Consider the following 15,424-nt stretch of genomic DNA (forward strand, 5'->3'; position numbering starts at 1 on the left):
TGTAAATTGGCGCAGGTTGAATAGGAGATGATAAAGTACATCGTTGGACTCTTTTTGGAGGGCGAAGGAATGGATTTTGTTGAGTATAAGTAATTTAGTGGACAGCCACCACATTTAAAGGTTATATTCTATTATAATATATTGTTTATGGTTATCATATAGAGTGACATTGTTGTTATGAAAAATGGTTTGAATTTGTAAGACGTTAAAATGTAGCTGATAGAAATAGAAGAGAAATAAAATGATTTAATAACCAATAGATTTGGAGAAAATATGCAAAGGCTTGGCACTACTGTTTTCTCGTAAGGTTATATAGTAGACGATGACCGAAGACGCTGGATATGCGCTATTGGATTGGAAATCGATCTCTACTTACTTACTGCTCACTTCAATTTTATAGATATAGGAAAATTACAGTTGTTCAATGCTACACTATCCTTTACTTCCGGTGTTAGTGGGAACTAACACTGTAACACCGGAAGTAAAGGATGGCTTTGTGAGAGTTTACGCCAACGTGCGTGACAATGCACGCCCGATTATTCAACAATACGCGCGCTCTGGTAGAATTAGTATATTTTATTTTTAATATTACTAAGTGAAAACGTGAGAAATAGTGTCAAAGTCAATTTGACGTTATAATCTCAACTGTCATTTAAGGCGCACCATCTTGCCTTGCAAAACAAGCTTGCTCTTCGGGCTCTCCCATTAAGAGATTTTGGTTCTGGTTTTCAATGGAAATTTTCGTTTTACATATAGTAAAACGAAAATGTTCTAATTCAGTTATCATCCGTGGTTAAAATAGTGAAATAATAATGTGGAAATTTGTGTCGCGACGTCTTTCTGTCACATGCGAGCGAGGCTTTAACCAATTTGAAAACCGTAGTCCTGGTATTGTGAACCAGGGAACTGGACCAGAAGAGAAAAACAATAGTTCGAGATCACCATGCCGTTGGTTTGCTTCAAAAAGATTCCATAAGGATTCACATAAAACAGATAACGCTAATCACTGGACATGTAGATCTGGTCGTTTCGGTGAAAAGCTTGGTAGTACTTCTGAAGGAACAGAATCCCAAGAGATAAACAAGAGGTCGGGTCCGCCGTGCCGCTGGTTCTCATCGCGTAGATGTTGGGATTCCTTTAAAACTGACAATAATGACACTAATCAGAAGAAATTTAATTTCGACTATTTGAATCGAAATTGGCTTGGTGCCATAACTTGGGTAAATTGCTGGTTTATTTTTGTTTTGGTGTTTTCTATAGAGTCGTAGTTATTTGCACTTTATCAGTATGAATGACATAATTTTAGCTTTTATCTTTCATATCATACATTAAATAAATGCATATTTAAAAAAAACAGGTGATACCACCTTTTCCTAGTAATCTTGGAAATTGACAAGTTGTATTAATACTTTCAGAGTGGAGTTCTAGTCATTGGTTGGTACACCAGTCAGCTGGCTCATTTGAAATTGAAGTATCGCTCGAAGCAATATCAAGAACAGTGTAAATCTTTTAATAACATTGTCAAAACATTGCATCCTTATATTTTAAATCTTAAACAATATTCACCACCATTGACCTCATCACCAAATATAGATCATGTTCTGCGTAACTTGGACCCAAAGGTGGAATTTGTATCAAATGACAACAAAGAAGTAACTACAAGTGCAAATAAAAGTGATTATGGGAGTCAGTCCACTAGTTCCAATGATGAATTTCAAGATACATTGAACTACATTGAGAACAAACTTGGCTGGGCTGCCATCCAGAATGGGCAGCTGAAAGATGGATTACAACTTCTCAGGTTGTAAATAAATTGTGTTCTCAATAAAATGTCAGAAATTGATTGAGTATTTGTAATGCCAATATTTTTTTCAGATCTGCTGCAAACAGAAATCATGCCCCAGCTCTATATAACTTGGGTCTATGTTATGAAATGGGAATTGGACTGGATGTTAATGAGAATAAGGTAAGATTTACAGAATCCTATATTTATATATAGGATAGGATTAATATGCATATTACTCATGCCCATGCTCACACCCCATTACCATTTCTAGTCAGGATTAAATATATACAAAATAAAATTATTATCAGACTCACATGCCAAATTTATTAACTGTTGAATTTGACTGTACTGTTTACATTTTGTATGAACCTGAAATGTTATTTGTTTGCTTCAGGCAATGGAGTTTTATCGTTTAGCAGCCACCCTTCAACATCCTGATGCATTGTACAACCTGAGTGTCTATTATGCTCAAGGTCGAGGAGGGTTAACTAAAAATAAAGGTACTGCAACCAGACTGTTGCGGCTGGCTGCAGTGCAAGGCCACCAAATTGCCAAGGATGCTTTGGTTTTCTTGGAAGAGGATGAAACTGACAATGAAAAAGAAACAGAATTAAATTCTTGGAGCTACCAATGTTCTCCTTTTACCCAAAATGGTGTAGGACCACCAACTCTCACATCTCTATTTGTACAGAATGTGAATTATGTACAATCACATTAATATAATGAAGCTGTTTGTTACATACTGTATGTAATTTGGTGATGGTTTTACTTTATATTATTTTATTATATAACATTTTTCTTAAATCCCTGTTTATTGTTTGTAGTCATATTTTAAGATCAGTCTATAAAATGCATATAGCATTATAAGAATAAGATTATTATAATATTGATTTCGGCAAATAGTGAAACCCAACCAAATGACAACCACAGTTATATTCTTATGGGACTTATGGTTAATTTAATGTGATATTTATTATATATGTATTGTATATGTTTCTGTTGTAAAAACTTCAGTCTTGATATTTTATGTGTGCTACGTCTTTTTGTTTGGTGATATAGTACATTTATGTGTAAAATCTCACTAACCTTGCAGATGTGCTCTAAAGTAGTTACAGTATAAGTAGGGCAGAGTCCCACAGTGTAGTTTACATGGAATAGAATTCCATGTATAATAGTTTGCTAAGTATTAAACAACTATGATGACTTGTTTCAGACAATTTAATAGTGTGATAATTTTTAAGTAAGTGAAACCAATAAACATTTGTCTTGTAATGTCTTTATTTTATCAACAACTTAATTACACCTAAAATAAATCTTAAATAAAAATGTACACAATGGCAGTTACACACTTCTCCATTATATTTAAATGAATACATAATTATAATATTTTTTTATTTGAAGAATGCATAAGAACATGCAAACCAAATGACAAAAGAAGCTGGCGAAAAACAAAACTATGCTGTATAAATGCTAAAATCACTGACTTAAAGAATTAGAAATTAATGAAGATTTTTCACAATTATTGTAAAAATAAATGTTGACAGCAAGTCTTAAAATCAATAGAGGAATGATTTTTATGGGCTGGAGATATTAGTATGATTAATAAATACAACAGACACCTTTATATATTTCAGATACATCATAAATAATTATGATAACATTGTTTATATACCTATTTTAGGTAATACTTACATTTGTCGAAAATATATATGTACTAATATAATTTTCTTAGCCAATTAAATTATGCCAGTGTCCAATCTTAGTTATAGTCATTATCTGAAAAAGAAAAAATAATACAATCTACATGGCAAAATCATCAGACAAATTATGTACAATTTACAGCTGAATAAACTAATAACTAAAAATCTGTTGCGTGGTTTAAAAGTAGAATGCTTAGAAACAGACACCGATGGCGACTTTCGTTTTATGCTATATACAAGTACTGTTTCTTATTTCGAGCCAATTAGAGCATTACAAAGAGACAGGCAAAGCGATGGTAGTGTACTGACTAGTACTTGCGCGTGTAATCTCGCTGCGGGTAGCGGTCGGGGTAGGCGGCGCCGGGCGGCGGCGGCTGGTACTGCGGCGGGTAGCGCGCCTCGTACCCGTACCCCGACCACGCCTCGCCGCCCCCACTGCCGCTGCCGCTGCCGCTGCCTGTGCGCAAACAAACCAGATGCGATGAGGAACTAAGTCCTTATCTATACTATACTACTTACATACAAAATAACAAAAGGTAGGTAATTAATGGCATGATAATGCAGTTACATAATTGATTAATTATGTAACTGCATTCTCATGTAGTTAAGGTGTGCGTCGCACACCTGTAACTATTGCGCAGCTTAACTTTAATAATAAGTTTCATCTCCTCTCAGTAGCTATCAGTCTAATTTGAACCTATGATACACCTTGAACTGTAGTGTAATATGACTAGTTGGCAAGTACATGTTTGAATTCTAACCGGGATAACGTACGAGATGAGTAAGGGATTAATCATTAGCGCCAATAGTTGCAAATGGTCGAGAAGTGAAAAAGTCGGCTTGTGAAATATCGACAATCCTAAAGAGTTATGATTTCATTTGTCTTCATGGTTATTATAACTCTGTTTTGACATAATCTCTACCTTTAGTCGCTTGATTGGCAAGTCTAATAATAACAATTACCTAACACAATATCATAATTTATCATTACAAACTATGATATTGTATATAACAAAATAATTACTTATCTCAATGGAGATAAGCAGCAAAAAACATCGAACTATCCACTATACCCCCGAACAGAAAAAGCTTTGAATGTATTGTATAATATTTACATATGACTTCACAAAGTGTGTGCAATGTATAGCAGGTATGATCATTGATCATATCTCTGAAGTTTTAGTGTAACCTTCTACATTTTATTTGGAACTCCATATTTTTAGCAAATAAACGGATTACCTATCTAACCCGTCAACGAGATAAGATTATAAATGATAATATACTCAACACGACATTATACCACATCTACGTAACACCTAAGAGATAGTTTGTTGAAGATTATCACAAGTTAATATGTAGTATATCTTTATGCTCTATCTTTCTTTAATACAGCAGTATTCCTTTGATTAGAGGACACAAATCAAATGATAAGTAGACAGACAACACAATATGCGCCCTAATAAATAAAAATTAAAGCATATTGACAACACAAATGTTCAAAGTGATAAGTTAAGCAAATATAAAATGTGAGAATTGTGTTATTGTACACTACATGGCAATATTGACTCATTGTTTACAACGCGTGATAGCGAAGATAAGGGAAAAGAATATTTGGTGTATTTTTATTACTAGTAATACAATGAGGTAAAAACGTGATACTGAAAATTGTACTACAAATTGTAATATAATATTCAGTTAAAAATATATTTATTTATATTTACCATTGTAGTTATTATTCGATTTATTTATGTTTCTTTATACATACATAGTAATCAATTAGTCTTTCTCTCGATGTATATTTTTTCAGAGATTAGTATTCAGTTTGATTATAATTTGCTGTGATTAGCTGTGACATTGAATACAAAGACGGGAAGAGAGAGACACCAAAGATGCATATGCGTATGGACTGTATTGAGGGATGATATGAAGGTGTTGAATATCTTTTGACTGTGTTTTCCGTCAAACTATTAATCCCCGCCTCGAGTAGTGGACATAGTGACATACCCTTGGAGAGCTGCGCGACGTCGACGTAGCGGCCGGAGGCGCTCCAGGCGCGCTCGGGCTTGGCGGGCGGCGACGCGCGGTAGCGCGGCTCTCGCGGGGAGTACGACCGTCTGTGTGGCAACACGATACACTAAATAAAACACCTCGTCTAACAATAGATAGTGTGTTTTTGAGGAAGGTTTAGGTGTGTAATTAATATGATTTTGCGCAAGTTTATATGGAAATCAAAAATATAAACATCCTTTATTGCTCACTAGCGACCCGGAATAAATTGTTTAAATAATAGGTTTAAAAGAAGAAAGCTAAGAAACAGACAGACACGGAAGACGACTTTGTTTTATGCTATGTAGTTATAAAATAATACACACAGTTACAAACTTGAAAATTCGACCTCACTGCATGATATAGAAGTATATTTTTCTATTTTATTAAATTTTACAAAAAAAAAAAGATTTCATTGCGTCAAAATACGCGATGAACGAATGAACAAGCGAAACGTCTTAACCCACTATAAGGTATCTTTTCTCGTGGACTGTCACAAATGAAATCATAATTTACCACTTTCTATAATATAGATATTCCATAGATTTTTAAAATTACCCAGGTTCTTTAGGTCTGGTACCGGGCGGCATCGGTTGCCGACTGTCGTCGTTTGTGTTACCGTTGCTGGGGTACTTCATGTTGCTAGCTGTAAAATAAATAAATCATTTTACAAAACTATGTAGTCTTTTTATGTCTTGAGGAAATCAGATTATTTGTTGATTTTATTTTCATCACTTTTTTGACAGAGTTAAGTTACAAAATTTAGTTTTATTTATTCCACAAGTGAAAGCAGTATAAATAATATAAACTTAACTGAATAACTCCTGTCTCTTGGGCTACCAGGTCCTTTGAATAATTTAATTTAATGCATTGTAAGCTAAGATAATATATTTATAATTTTCAAGCAAAGCGACCTTGACTTTTCATAACGTACGTACAGGAGACGTGGCGGGGATAGTCGCGCTTGTAGTCGCGGTCGCGCTCGCGCTTGTCCGCGCGCTCGTACGCCGCCTCGAAGCGCGGCGGCGGCGGCGCCTCGAACTGACTGCGCGACGACTGCAACAAGATAATGTTACTAACGATACTAACTTGCATTAGTGTTAGTAAAAAACAAATCCTCATAGACACTAATATTATAACGAGAAAAAAGTTTTTTACAAAAATTTAATTTTTGTCGTCAAGAGATCTTATGGCATTTAACACCTGACAAAAGACCCATGTCCATGCTGTAAACGGTTGAGTTTACTCGTTTGGAGCCGATCCAGAGTGTAACATCAGGTCATGCTTATCATAATAATGCATTGTCATGAAATGTGAGCGACGTGGGAAATTTCAACTCCGTACGTCAACTGGAAGTAGGAAAAATCTAACAGACAGACAACGGGACAGATAAAAGCTTGTGAACATCAGTATTATTGTCGATTCTCACCATGTTGGGCGGGGGCGGGCGCTTGTGGCGAGTGTCGCGGTCGTAGGCGGCGTCGGGCGGCGGGCTGCCAGCCTTGCGGTACGCGGTCGTGCCTTCGTAGCCGCGCTTGCGCCGCTCCTCTTCTAGTCTGGAAAACACAAATACACTATTTACAACCCACGGTTTGTTTAATTCATGAATAGTAAGTAGGATTGGTAGTATTTAAGAGCCATTGATCCTAAATTGCCTCTTTTGATTCTCCTCAACGTGAGGTTTCATCGATAAACGCAGCAAAAACAAAGAGGAAACGCCTTATAACCATTTCTCTGACAAAAGTTACGTAAAGATATGCAGGACGGAAGGCAGACGAGTGGGGTACAGAGCCCATACATCGAGTCCATCGACTCTAGTAAACGGAATTTCCGAAATCTCCTTTTATAGTCAATAAACTTATAATCACAATGGCAAACACACCTGAGTTGAGCTCTCTTCAACTCCAGCCTCTCCAGCTCCAACTTTTCCCTCTCGAGCCTGTGCCTCTCGCGTTCCAAACGGAGCAGTTCATTCTTTTCACGTTCAATTTTTTCTCTGAAACATAGTACATTATTTTTATATTTTTTGTATTAAGCATAAACTATTTCTCGGTCAATATTTTTTGTCGAATTTAAATTCCCTGTAAATCCGTACTTTTAGTACCTACGACTAAGAATAATCTTAATTTTTTAAAATAGTATAGATAATACCACACCACACTTCGTAGCTTTTCGGTAAAAAAAATCGTGTTTGATGAAAAAATAAATACACTCCTTGTGATATTTCGTGATTTTTGCTCAACGTCCCCAATTTCAAGTCTCACAACATTAATGGGCGACCCTCTAACGACAATAAAAGTGGATACCTCTCAGCGCGCAGCTTCTCGCGCTCGAGCTCGAGGCGGTGCTTCTCCTGCCGCTGGCGGCGCTCGCGCTCGCGCAGCGTCTCCTCGGCCGCGCGTCGTCGTCGCTCCTCCTCGCGCGCTGCCCGCGACCTCTCCCGCGCGCGCGCCACGTCGCGCTCCTTCTGCGCACCGATCATATCATCTAACCTCCTATCTCTTATTGGCTTGTTCCCGTTGCGTCACACCGCGATTTGTAACACTGATACACATCGGGAGATAAATGCCCGTTGAGTGTGTTATTCTATATCACACATTTTGATAGGTCAAAATATGTTAGTCACATACTTATATTAGGTGCATCGGAAATTACACGAGCGATTGTTCCGCACATAAGAGCTTAGATAATTATTCTATGACAACATTTTATAGTTTTAACTTTGCCAGGTGGTGTATTGCACTTATTTATGGTTTTTAAACTTACCCATATTTTAGAAAAGGACAGCACCTCCCTAGGTGATCGTCTACGTTCTCGACTCCTGGTACTGCGTCTAGGTCTGTCCTGCAATAATATAAAACATATGTTTCAAATATCTAAAAATGAGTCAAAACTTTTTATTTACACATTTAAAAGTAAAACACCGGAATTTTGTGGCTATAATTACAATTTGTAGATTATATCAAGCCTTTGTAATTCAATTTTATAAGTCTAATGAAAATATGGCTTGTACTCAAAAATTAAATTCAATACTATTGTATGGTGAAAAAGTGTAAAGATTTCTGAATAAATGTGATTTGACATCACATATTTTAATTTGTCATTTGTCGTTCATCTGAGAATGCACTCACTTTATCGGACCTATGCGACTTCTCCCTCGTCCTTGAGGTAGCTCTGCCATTTTCATCCCCAGAAGCCTCACCATCTTTCTTGGTTTTTTCTCCAACCCTTTCTCCATCCTTCCCCTCCTTGAAAAAAAGATCATGGCTACAATAAAGACATCTCTTAATTAAAATTATTTAGTTATTATAATGGTATAATTACTTTTACTTGGAACTTGTGTGATAGTTATTTTCTATGAGGTAACACTTCAGAAAAATATAGTAAATCACATAATTCTTAAAATCAATTAGTGACACTTATGCATTTTGTAAAAAGGCGTTTAACTACCTAACTTAAATCTTGGAAAGACGAGATATTGTGTATTTTCTTTTTAGACAGTATAATAGTAATTGTTTGGTAGTTTACCTCGCTATCTTTTGAGTCTTCTTTGCGGTCCCTGCTCGAGCGCCGGTCGGATCGCGAGGGCTGACGGCGCGATGACGATTCCGATTCTGATTTGGCTTTCTCCACGGAAATCATGCGTCCGTGCAATTCTGGCACATAATAGTTCAAATCTCAAAAAATGATTCAACTGTTGACTATGGTTGGTTCGAAGATACATGGACAGTAATGCCAAGAATCTTCGAACCATGAATTAAGTCAGACAGACAATACACGTGTGTATTTTTTTGTCCGTGGCAATATGTGGTCTATAAATTTCAGATCCGCCACTTTGTTCTTATGCCGCCGTCCGCTGCACTACATTCGTGGCGCATACTCTATCGTGGGTTTATACTTTTATTTATAAACCAATTTTTGTTAGAATTATTGCAAATAAAGAAAGAGTTTTAAAATTAAATTGTTATATTGGAAATATGAAATCTCGTACTCATTAATAATGAAACTCACCGGTCCTATGAAGGTTTTTGATGCAGTTTTCGGCATCTTGCGGGCTCGCCATAGTGACATACCCATAGCACCTAGATCCTGGGGTTCTTGCATTGGTCACCACTTTAGCTCCAATTACCTGTATTCATTAAAAAACGTAAATGAAAAGATAAAACAATGCTAAAATGAAGAGCAAAGTGGTCCTGCCTTAACTAATTTTATTGTAGAAAAATAATATAATGTTTCATGTTCACAAATGGCATTGCAGATTCTTTATTAAAGAGCATAAGTTTTGAGCTCCGAAAAATAAGTAAGGGTTGTTTATATGGGGAATGCTTATACATCTACTCTATACCATACATCATATCTCGATAAGCAGATGAGCTTATTACATGATAAATCATTACAAATGGTTCACCTTTCCATGTTTGCTGCACAGTTGCTTCAGGTCCTTGGCGCGAGTGTCGCCCGAAAGACCGCTGACCCAAAGGTTGCGCGCGCCACCCTCCTTGCCATCATCCTTTTTGTCCTTCTTATCACCTTCATTCTCTTTTTCTTTGTCATCTGCAATCATAGAATCTGTTAATATTAATATTTATTATTATATATATATATATAATATAATCTATTTATTATTTGGCGTCCTAACAGGATATTATAGTTTGTAATGAGCAAAATTAGTTTCTAATTTCATATTGATATTAAATAAGATTTGGATGAAAAGGGGCACCGGTTCAAATATCTTGCTTTGTAAGGCCAAAGATACTGGAATAACACCAGTATCTTATTAGTCAAAAATAATAATTATGATATAGCAATTTCAAATAAAAAGTAATAATAGCATTATCTCTTACCTTTTTGTGCTTTATCGTTTTTGTCCTCATCATTGCTGAAAATAAAACCAAACTTTCAATGTAACAATTTATCATAAATAAATCATAAAGACTGAAATAGAATTTGAACATTTAGGTGTGACAGTGTTAACAAATCTATCCATATCTTTTATTTCAGAAAACTGATGAATCTATCCATTTCTTTTATTTGAGAAAACTGATAAGACGGCAACACACATCATCTACAAAGTTTTGCACCAGTTCATCACCGCCAATCCAGTAGCCATATGGTCCTGTTTCTTCTTTGAGTCCTCATGAAGGAAGGTTGATGCAAGGGATGTAGTAGTCGACATTTGCACCGAAGCTCTCACGAAGCAAACTTTTGCAGTGGAAAAGTGTTCAAAGTGGATCAATGACTGTAGTCCAAAGCACGATGTCCACAGCAGCAGGATTCAGATCTTCATGTCGCCATAGTCTTCTTCCAGAACAGGATGGTGCAAAACTTTGTAGTGATAACGAAAATGAAATGACGAGAATATTGGAGGTAGCTGCGCGACGTCGCGAAGGCCGTTCGTTGTACACCAACCTAGTGGCAGGGGCGTCGCTGTTTACTTGCTGTTCATTATCACCGGGCGCCGCGTCCGTTGCTGCGTCGACGTCCGCAGGCGTAGAGTCGTCGCCGGCGGCCTCGCCAGACTCGTGGAGCTCTGCATCATCTACGTCAGTAGTGGATATCAGCTCAACAGGCGAGTCAGCGCAGGTCGCTCACTTAAATCAAGGAGCGGCCCACACTGTCTCTCTTCTTCTGGCAAACAGGACATCAGATCACCAAACATCTTCATTGACTTTCATGATTGCTGCTAAAAGGTAAAATTCTTGACCTGAAAACTTGATTTTAAATTAGCACCACTGCCTGGAAATGGAGCAGAGTGTTGTAGCACTGCATCAATGTTATTTATAAACTACACAAGGTGAAAATCAGATGGCCATTTGTGATCAAAGACCTGTATTCATTAATGTGAGTCCCTTGAAGACAGAATTCTATTTCACTTGAAGATAGTTTCCAATATGCATAATAGTTTCTTCTAGAATGCTATCTGCATTCTCATCCACCCAAATCACTAAATGAATCTCTATATCAATTCAGCATATTGTAATGTCCATACACATCATTTCTGATCTTCTTTTTTTATAATTTTTGTTTGGTGCATCCTGTGTATGACTGTGACTGCAGTGGTGGCTGATACTAAAGCAGCTTCATCTAGGAGATTATTCTTTCCTCTTTCAGCAACAAATTCATATCTTTTGGAATAATTGTTATGGTATTATTTCATACTCAGACCTGTTATTTAAAAACTGTACAAAAAATAGTTTAAACACACACTTCAATAACTACAATTCACACAATTTATGCTGTGAATTTTATATGATGCCTATAATAATTTTTATATAATTTCAAAGATTACTTGTTAATTCTCAAAGATAACTCATTGTAAGTACCTAACATGCCTATAATATACAGGGAATAGGGAATGAACGGTAAAACTTACCAATTTGATGGTCTTTTGAAGCATTGTCAGTCTGAAATAAATAAACATAGGCTTATCAGGGAGAACAGCATAATCCCTACACTTGACATGTATTCAATCTCCCATTCAGTAAATACATATAGTTTACCAAGATTCAATATCAAAAAATTGTTTCTGATCATGAGACAGTTAGTTAAAAGAAATAAATTATACTTAAATATTTGAATAAAATATATTTTTTAGCCATAACAAACAACAATAAATATTTAATCTTCTAGTCTATATCCATCATCAATCCATTAGCAATTGTCGCCTTTGCCGATGGTAAAGTAACTGTAACCTTGAAGAAATAAAAACATACCTCTTCATTGAGAAGCTCATCTTCACCAAGATCCAAGTTGATACTGTCTTCAGCATCTGTATTATTTTCACCTTTTTGATCATCTTCACTTTTCTCATTTTCCAAACAAGGTTTTTTAGCTGCTATAACCTCAGAGTCATCTTTCATTTCCCGTTTCCGTGGTGATTTCATATCAACTTCCATTTTTTCTTCTGATGGCTTTTCGTCCTGCTTGTCTTGATGTCTTTCAGTTTGATCGTTGTCCTCTTCTTCACCCGCATCATCTTGCACAATCATATCTTCCATGGCCGGTGTCTCTTCAGATTCCTGCTCTACTGAACGGCGTGTCTTTTTCGACGGAGTCTTAGATTCCACAGCGAGTTCAAATTTATACGTGGTGGGGTCCTCACCTTGATCTTCCAAATACTAAAAAATATTATAGAAATTGACTAAATATTCAAAGCAGTTGTTCAAAATGTTCAATAAATTATTTTTGTGTATATTACCTACCTTTGTCAAGCGTTGTATGAGCACACCGCGTACACCGCTCTTGTCTAGGTTACGCTTCTCTAACTCGGAGCGCAAATCTATAACTCGCAAGTCTTTCAGTAAACGCTTTTGGTCCGACATTGCGTGACGTTATTTTAAGCAGCTTTCTAATAATATCCACTGAGTTAAGGTATTTATTTCTGCACTTCAATTTCAAAATCACACGAAGACAAATTGGATAAAATGAAAGAAATGGCGTCGACCAGCTAGTGTTGTGTTACCGATCGATTGGTCGATAGTCTATGACTTGACTTTGCCATTTTTAACCACTGTCAAATGACTATCGATAGTTAGGTCGGCAATAGTGGAAAATCGATAATTTCATGTTGTATTATATTTAAAAACAATTTTACATTTAAAATGTGAAAATTTAACGAGAGAACAAAATATTTATTGAAAAACTAATCATGGCTATAAAAACGACAGTATGCAATCATATGTAGGCATGTATACCTCATGGTACAATGAGTATACTAATTCTATAGTCTACCCTGTCTGTCTAGAATAGATTTTGAAAGGGCCCCGCGCGCGTCTGTCTACTGCATGCCCATTAATTTAGAAGGGCCCCGCGCCATGGAATTAGTAGGTACTCAGTCGAAATACGTACCTACTAAATCCATGCTCCGCACGCATTGGCTCATTGGCATTAATTTCATTCATTCATTGAACGAAAGGACAACTTCGCTTTGGCAGAACTTTTACATGTCACTGTCATCATGACATTATAATCTGAAGAATCAAGATCTTGTGATCTTTTTGTTGTCGATTTTGAGGAATTGAGTCTGTTCTATTTTCATTTTACGTTACCTATTTTATTCTGCGATTTAATGATTTGTATACAGGTTGTGTTCTATTGCTTTTATTGAATGAATTAATTAATTAATTGCTTGTTACTCCTAAACCTTTAATCCTAAGTAGGTATGGCTCTTGAAAAAAAAGGTAAGTTCTTTTCCAAATCAAAATTATTTTGGTTCCTTAATTGCCTTGCCGTAGTTATTATAGATTTTAATTTTATCATATCCAATAATCACAATATTCTTGTTGCAGATGATTTTGATGTGCCCACCATGGAAGATGTTTGTGAGTTGCTGGACAAGCTAACATTGAAGCAGTTACATTTAATGGAAGAGAAAATGAGAGGGGAAATGAATATAGAGTCAAGTATTCAAAATGGCAGTATTAACTTAGCCAAGTCGCGGTACATCATGGGTCAAAGTTCAGTAAGCACTGCAAGGCTGCCCGTTGAAAACAGCCCTGAGTTTGCTGCTTCCACCAAATGTGAGACTACAGAAGAAGATGGGGTGAAGCAGTTGAGAGTGATAGAGAACGAAAAGAATACAGTGAATCCACTTCACTGGTTTGGTGTCTTGGTACCTCAGAATTTACACAAGGCACAAAGTATTTTCCAAAACACCATAAACTTTGTTGTAGAATGTGTCAATGTGCAATTACAATTGTATGAAAATTTGAAAACTCTTGATGTCTTAAAAAAGTATAAGGGTTTGTTAGATTCTTCATAATCTGATTTTAAAGCAGAAGGAGAACTTTAGTTGGTGAACAAAACTTGAACACCATACAAGAGTCAGAAATCTTAGACACCATTTTATTATTTTAACAGGGTTGTTACGCTGCTTGGGCGTAAAGAATATTTACAGTGAGTTATTTATTATTATACATTTTGCTGTGGAGAAAATAAATAAAAGTTGTCTTTTGTTTTCATCAATTTATTTGGAACAGTGAAATGATCACTAAGTATAATGTATCAGTGATTTAATACAAGCATCCATAAATTATTTTCACCCCAGTCTATATGGGGTTTCATGTTTCACATTTAGATGTATTCAAGGCTTTGGCATTACACATATGTATTTACATTACAATTGGTATATTGACATTTGTTTCCTAATTTATAATAGTTTCCTTGTTTATTGATTACATGCATTTTAAATATTTCTTTACAATTTAACAATTTATTTATACATTGGTGTTAGTATTCATGTCAGTAAATTCTGCACAGCTTTAACTATTTGGGATGTTCTCAAGGTTGTATGTTTTATATTTCTTGATGTAATACATCTAATGCTGTTTATTTACTGTTGAAATGCTGATTAGTAATATACACCATCTCCAATAAAACTGCAACTAACATTTAAATATTGCAGTTAAATTAATATAGTGTATGCAAACTTTTGATAACATAAATGATGCTACATTAATTCTTGGAGACAATCATATTCATCCAAAACATGTGAGTTTAATTTAGAGACACACTTTATGTTTTTAATGCAGGGGAATATACACAAACAATAAAAAATAATGTTGTGTTTGTATGATATCCATTTTTTTTATAAATTGTGATGTTTTGCCCTGCTATAGAAACAGATTATAGTGATAATATAAATCTATCTATATTCCTTTTGGTATGTGTACACTGTGCTTGTTAAAAATAATTGTCTTATGTTGATTAACTGCAGTAAAGTTTACTGACAAGGCACAAGTTCTTTGGTTTAAAATACACTGGTAACATCTTGTAGTCACTATCTTCATGGAATGTATGTTATTATTTTAAATGCAAGAACATTAAATTAATACATTTCACATAAACTAAAGCAGCCTTTCTATTAGTACCAAAACTTAAACTAAGATTATCC

The 15,424-nt window shown here is 35.6% G+C and overlaps 3 protein-coding genes across 5 annotated transcripts; 2 read left to right on the top strand and 1 right to left on the bottom strand.

The window, feature by feature from the left end:
- The first annotated feature begins 634 nt into the window (after positions 1-634).
- LOC128678298 (uncharacterized) lies at positions 635-3,058 on the top strand. Its single transcript, XM_053759738.1, has 4 exons — positions 635-1,220; positions 1,416-1,801; positions 1,876-1,966; positions 2,181-3,058. The coding sequence occupies exons 1-4, from the start codon at positions 813-815 to the stop codon at positions 2,502-2,504; spliced, it is 1,209 nt and encodes a 402-aa protein (XP_053615713.1). The 5' UTR covers positions 635-812; the 3' UTR covers positions 2,505-3,058.
- Positions 3,047-12,993, bottom strand: LOC128678293 (SAFB-like transcription modulator). 3 transcript variants are annotated; one of them, XM_053759732.2, is made up of 18 exons: positions 12,735-12,993; positions 12,246-12,650; positions 11,906-11,936; positions 10,942-11,071; positions 10,377-10,411; positions 9,941-10,086; positions 9,544-9,661; positions 9,061-9,188; positions 8,664-8,780; positions 8,299-8,376; positions 7,839-7,999; positions 7,415-7,528; positions 6,962-7,088; positions 6,471-6,588; positions 6,091-6,178; positions 5,491-5,600; positions 3,802-3,943; positions 3,047-3,562 (listed from the first exon to the last, which is right to left on the bottom strand). In XM_053759732.2, the coding sequence occupies exons 1-18, from the start codon at positions 12,852-12,854 to the stop codon at positions 3,559-3,561; spliced, it is 2,172 nt and encodes a 723-aa protein (XP_053615707.1). In that variant the 5' UTR covers positions 12,855-12,993; the 3' UTR covers positions 3,047-3,558. The 3 variants fall into 3 exon arrangements, with proteins under 3 accessions (XP_053615707.1, XP_053615706.1, XP_064292653.1); XM_053759731.2 differs by having other exon boundaries at positions 3,796-3,943; positions 12,735-12,992; XM_064436583.1 differs by lacking the exon at positions 3,047-3,562 and having other exon boundaries at positions 3,795-3,943.
- A 487-nt stretch (positions 12,994-13,480) lies between these two features.
- On the top strand, positions 13,481-15,382 carry LOC128678452 (uncharacterized protein). The gene is made up of 2 exons (XM_053760024.1): positions 13,481-13,712; positions 13,821-15,382. Exons 1-2 carry the CDS (start codon positions 13,694-13,696, stop codon positions 14,291-14,293), a joined length of 492 nt encoding a protein of 163 aa, XP_053615999.1. The 5' UTR covers positions 13,481-13,693; the 3' UTR covers positions 14,294-15,382.
- Positions 15,383-15,424: the final 42 nt, after the last annotated feature.

This window comes from Plodia interpunctella, chromosome 19, assembly GCF_027563975.2.
Source record: "Plodia interpunctella isolate USDA-ARS_2022_Savannah chromosome 19, ilPloInte3.2, whole genome shotgun sequence".
NCBI classification, from domain to species: Eukaryota; Metazoa; Arthropoda; class Insecta; order Lepidoptera; family Pyralidae; genus Plodia; species Plodia interpunctella.

Bases quoted from the DNA above. Each gene is read 5' to 3' on its own strand.
- LOC128678298 (XM_053759738.1), top strand. From the start codon at position 813: ATGTGGAAATTTGTGTCGCGACGTCTTTCTGTCACATGCGAGCGAGGC. The intron at 1,221-1,415 runs GTAAATTGCTGG...TAATACTTTCAG, and splicing joins GGCTTGGTGCCATAACTTGG to AGTGGAGTTCTAGTCATTGG. The intron at 1,802-1,875 runs GTTGTAAATAAA...TATTTTTTTCAG, and splicing joins GATGGATTACAACTTCTCAG to ATCTGCTGCAAACAGAAATC.
- LOC128678293 (XM_053759731.2), bottom strand. From the start codon at position 12,854: ATGTCGGACCAAAAGCGTTTACTGAAAGACTTGCGAGTTATAGATTTG. The intron at 11,937-12,245 runs GTATGTTTTTAT...TATTTATTTCAG, and splicing joins ATGAGCTTCTCAATGAAGAG to ACTGACAATGCTTCAAAAGA. The intron at 6,179-6,470 runs GTACGTACGTTA...TTTATTTTACAG, and splicing joins CTATCCCCGCCACGTCTCCT to CTAGCAACATGAAGTACCCC.